Genomic DNA, 5,173 nt, shown 5'->3' on the forward strand with positions numbered 1-5,173 from the left:
CGATCCCGAGTTCCGATATATTTGCAATATCGGAAATCGGTATCCAAATCCATATTAAGTGTAAAATAGAGAATTAAAATAAAAAATATCGCTATACTTACCCTCTGACGCGCCCTGGTACTAACCGGCAGGCTTCCTTCCTTCAAATCAGCGCTTGCAGGACCTTGCAGAGATGTCGCGGCTTGTGATTGGTCGCACGAGCGGTCACATGGGCGGTCGCGCGACCAATCACAAGCCGTGACGTCACCGCAAGGTCCTGCAAGCGCTGATTCGAAGGAAGGAAGGTTCCCGGTTAGTACCAGGGCGCGTCCGAGGGTGACTATAGCGATATTTTTTATTTTAATTCTTTATTTTACACTTAAATATGGATCGCAGGGCCTGAAGGAGAGTTTCCTCTCCTTCAGACCCTGGGAACCATTGGAAACCCAATGCACTGCATTGGGTTTCGAGTTTTGGCCGACCCCGACCCCGACTTTTTTATAGGATCAGCCGATTTCACTCGACCCGACTTTTGAAAAAGTCGGGTTTCGTGAAACCCAACCCGATCCTATAAAAGTAAAAGTCGCTCAACCCTACTCGCATCGCTGCAGCTATGTGGGAACTTGGCGGCGTATTGTGTCTCCAATGGGGAAAGGGGAGATTCTACTGCCCTCTCCAGAGCCTTCCGTATCCTCCCGTCCCATGTGTCTTCCTCCAGACTTCTGTTCCTTTTAGACTCCTCTGTCCCCTCCAGTCTCTTCTGTCCTCTTGTTCAGACTCCCCTGGAAACAAATAGTTCAGGAGGCCCCCTTACACATAAACGGTAGTCTGGTCTCCCCAAAATTGTTGGGTTTAGCTGAGTTTCCTGTAATGGATAGTGGGGCCATAGTCCGATCTCCAGGGACTGCAGAGATCTCTACACACTAAGGGTGCTCTGTATATAGTGCACGTTGTATATATTCTGCTGTATCTTTTCCTGTGGCAGAATATGAGGGAATGTCAGTAACTCATCTAACGTCTTATGGTAATGAAAAGACTCTGTGAAGCAGTCCTAATCTACACAGCAAAGTTGTCATCTACAGTCTTCAAGAGAGCACTGAGTGGCACATACTGAATGTGCTCCTGTGCACACAGGGCCGGCCGGAGAGCTTACGGTGCCCTAGGCGAAAGTATTTTGTTGCGCCCCTACTATTCTTGGCAGTAGATGAAAACTTGGGATATAAATTTAGGAGCAAAGTAAACCACAACAACAATGATTAGTTAACTCTCTCCTAACTCTTTAATCTTCTGAGAAGTTGTATAGGACAAATGTATACAAAGTAATCAATAACACAAAACAAAAATGACCATAGGTAATTAAAATTTTTGTTTCCTTGCCTTTTTTTTTTAAAAGGATGACACTAAGTCACCGAGATTAATTTGTTTAGCAACTTCAGATTCTATCGAAATTGTTGCCAACCCAACCAACCTCTCTTGCGTCATATTTGCCCTTAAATATGTTTTAATTAGCTTTAGTTTTGAGAAGCTTCTCTCTCCTGAGGCCACGGACACAGGCAGCGTCAAAAGAATTCTTAGAGACACCACCAGGTTGGGGACACTTTCTTTCAAGTCAGATTTAAGCAAAAGTTCAAGAACGCCTTTTGGTGATGAATCTTCTGGAACACGTCTTGACATTGCCTGCAGTTCACCACATGGCTCTATGGCATTGATGTCTTTTACTTCGTTGTGTGTAAGAGACTTTTCCAGAGCTTTACACTTATCCAGAACAAATTTGCTTGGTTTTCCCTCAAGTGAACGGAAGTGGTACAAAAATCCAAATTTCAATTCCATTTCTTTCGGCTGAGTGAACCGCTCTTCAACTGAATTTATAGCAGTATCTAAGATCGCAACGTAAAAGTTAATTTTGAAACTCTGTTTCTCATCTCTTATGGGCTCATCTTTCCCTTCATAAGAGAACTGTCTGTTTTTCTTCTTTAAACATTTTGGTGCAGAACTTGACTCAAAATTAGCTGGTATGCCAAGCTCTTCTGAGATTTCCCTCCCATCAACTAACAGCTTCTCAAACTCTTCATCGTTTCCTAATGATTGCAGATATTTCTTTGCTTTGTCAAGGTGTTGAGAAGCAGCAGCTAAATCGAATTCTTGTGACTGAAGTAACTTACTTGTCAAATTGATTTTGTACAAAATGTTGAACCATACTAGAACAGATGTAACAAAAGAAAAGGTTCCAACTTGTTTAGCAAGACCTTGAGCTTCTAGCCGGGAGACATTTCCAGAGCTTCCCGTGAGACTAATATTTTCTGCTATGTCCATGAGGGCATCATGGACTTCACTCAATTGGTAATGGAGGGGGGCCAGAGCATCAATTCTACTTTCCCACCTTGTTTCGCTTAGAGGTTTTAGAGTCAGAGATGGCAAATGACGCTCGAGTACTTCCCAACGCTGAGTTGACGAAGAGAAAAATACGTAGAGGTTTTGAACTAACAGGAAAAAAGTTGTCGCTCCAAAACAACATTTAGCGGCATCGTTGACGACTAAGTTTAGAGAATGGGAGCTGCAAGGCACAAAGAATGCACGTGGGTTTATGTCCAAAATTCGTCTTTGTAGTCCAATGTTTTTTCCCTTCATGTTGCTCCCATTGTCGTAGCCTTGCCCTCGTAAGTTGTCCACAGAGAGCGACAGTTCTTCAAATTTGTTCAAGACAGCGGCTGTCAAACCACCTCCAGTTGTATCAGAAACAGGAATGAATCCCAAGAAGTGCTCTTTAATTTCAAACTTTTTGTCTTCTGATGTGGAAACAAACCGAACAATGATAGTCATTTGTTCAACATGAGACACGTCTGAAGTACAATCCAGCACTACAGAAAAGTATTTTGCAGTTTTGACATCGTCAAGAATCTTTTCCTGAATACCATTACTTAGCAGTTGAATCATCTCATTCTGTATTGTTTTTCCCAAATAATTTGCATGAATCTCTTTGTCCCGGATTTTCTGAATGTGCTCACTAGGGTTGAGCGAAACGGGTCTGCCATTTTCAGAAGTCGCCGACTTTTGGCAAGGTCGGGTTTCATGAAACCCGACCCGACCCCTGTGTGGGGTCGGCCATGAGGTCGGCGATCTTCTGAATCTGGTATCGGAATTCCGATACCGAGTTCCCATATGTTTGCAATATCGGAAATCGGTATCAGAATCCATATTTAAGTGTAAAAAAAAGAATTAAAATAAAAAATATTGCTATACTCACCCTCGGACGCGCCCTGGTACTAACCGGCAGTCTTCCTTCCTTAGAATCAGCGCTTGAAGGACCTTCGGTGACGTCGCGGCTTGTGATTGGTCACGCGACGGCCCATGTGACCGCTCACGTGACCAATCACAAGCCGTGACGTCACCGAAGGTCCTTCAAGCTATGATTCTTAGGAAGGAAGGCTGCCGGAAAGAAGCAGGGCGCGTCCGAGGGTGAGTATATTCTTATTAGGTATATACTCACCCATGGACGCGCCCTGCTTCTTTCCGGCAGCCTTCCTTCCTAAGAATCAGCGCTTGAAGGACCTTCGGTGACGTCGCGGCCTTGTGATTGGTCGCGTGAGCTGTCACATGGGCCGTTGCGCGACCAATCACAAGCCGCGACGTCACCGAAGGTCCTTCAAGCGCTGATTCTAAGGAAGGAAGACTGCCGGTTAGTACCAGGGCACGTCCGAGGGTGAGTATAGCAATATTTTTTATTTTAATTCTTTCTTTTACACTTAAATATGGATCCCAGGGCCTGAAGGAGAGTTTCCTCTCCTTCAGACCCTGGGAACCATAGTAACCCATTGCAATGCATTGGGTTTCGGGTTTTGGCCGACCCCGACCCTGACTTTTTTATAGGATCGGTCGATTTCACTCGACCCGACGTGAAACCCGACCTGATCCTATAAAAGTAAAGGTCGCTCAACCCTAGTGCTCACACATGACGGGATCGAACATAGCCAAATTCTCCACAAATTTTAAAAAGTTCCCATTAGTAGATGCAAACAATGCATCATTTGATCCACGGAACGCTAAGTTTTGCGTACCTAGTACCCTCACTAGAGCTATCAACCTTTCTAAAATTTGATGCCAGTATTTTTCATGCTTTTCAATTTTGCGTAAGTGTTCTTCGTCAATGGTCTTGTTTATCTTAAGTCTATTTTCGAGTTCCTTCCATTTTTGAAAGCTAATCATGTGATCTTTGCTTTTTTCGTGGCTGGCCAAAAATAGCAGATATGTTTATCCAGTCATTTACACCTTCAGTACCTAAGGCTGAGCGTTTGATGATTCCTAGTTGAAGTGATGAGTCTAGAAACAACGTGCAGCAAAAACAAAAAAACTGAATTTTTCTGAATAGGATACATTAGCCAATTGCGTTCAAGACTTTCACCATTGAAAAGACGACGTTTATAGTGAACACAAGAAAATTTTCTACGATTAGTGTCCAAAGGAAAATCGAAATCTTTGTATCTGGTACTTTGATCAGATCTACCACCAGATATTGATGGTTGTAGTTCACTATTCTCAGCATGAGAAACAAATTCTATTTCCACATTCGATATTTCAGAGGCAACAGAAGCCTGTTGTTCCAACGTTTGGAATTCCGTGTCTTCATTTCGATATTTTAAAAATGACCCTTTGATTTTTTAAAGTGATTTCTCCTCCTCAGCTTTTCTTTTACGATTCTGAAACCCCGAAAGTTTTTTCTTCTTATCAGCCATGACTCGTTACAACACACAGGATTTACCTAAAAGTTAACGCGCCAATTAAAATTGTTATCTGAATATTATATAATACGATTTTACTTTTAAGACAAAAACCACAAATTTCTTTAACAATTTCCAATGTTTCCAATATTTTTGAAAATCAAAACAATATACCTACCTCGCAGCGCCTAACACTTTAGAACCTAGGCCAAAAATTTACTAAAAACCTCCTATTTTCTATTTGCATTCATGAAACCTCATGGAACAATGAATCTAATGAATATACAAAATAACAGCAATGGCTCACATGATAAAGCATGCAAACAGTAGAGACATACCTCGAAAATATTATAATCACGCGCGCCGATATGCAAAAAACGTAGATACTATCTATCTCCCTTGCCTTAGCTGGCCTGACTGGCCAACAGACTCCTCCCACTAGCCGCATCGACTGCTGATGACATCTATCAATATAATCG

General features: G+C 42.5%; 1 protein-coding gene across 1 annotated transcript; it reads right to left on the minus strand.

Annotated features, from left to right (window-relative positions):
* Nucleotides 1–1,365: 1,365 nt before the first annotated feature.
* On the minus strand, nt 1,366–4,182 carry LOC138666169 (zinc finger MYM-type protein 1-like). Its single transcript, XM_069754409.1, has 3 exons — nt 3,923–4,182; nt 2,603–2,983; nt 1,366–2,314 (listed from the first exon to the last, which is right to left on the minus strand). The coding sequence occupies exons 1-3, from the start codon at nt 4,180–4,182 to the stop codon at nt 1,366–1,368; spliced, it is 1,590 nt and encodes a 529-aa protein (XP_069610510.1).
* Between the last annotated feature and the right edge of the window lie 991 nt (nt 4,183–5,173).

The sequence above is a fragment of the Ranitomeya imitator genome, chromosome 2, assembly GCF_032444005.1.
Source record: "Ranitomeya imitator isolate aRanImi1 chromosome 2, aRanImi1.pri, whole genome shotgun sequence".
NCBI lineage: Eukaryota > Metazoa > Chordata > Amphibia > Anura > Dendrobatidae > Ranitomeya > Ranitomeya imitator.

Coding starts and splice junctions, on each gene's coding strand:
- LOC138666169 (XM_069754409.1), bottom strand. CDS start 4,182: ATGATTAGCTTTCAAAAATGGAAGGAACTCGAAAATAGACTTAAGATA. Junction 2,984..3,922: donor TTCGATCCCGTCATGTGTGA/GCACTAGGGTTG, acceptor GCTCAACCCTAG/TGAGCACATTCAGAAAATCC. Junction 2,315..2,602: donor GACAATGGGAGCAACATGAA/GGGAAAAAACAT, acceptor CCATTACCAATT/GAGTGAAGTCCATGATGCCC.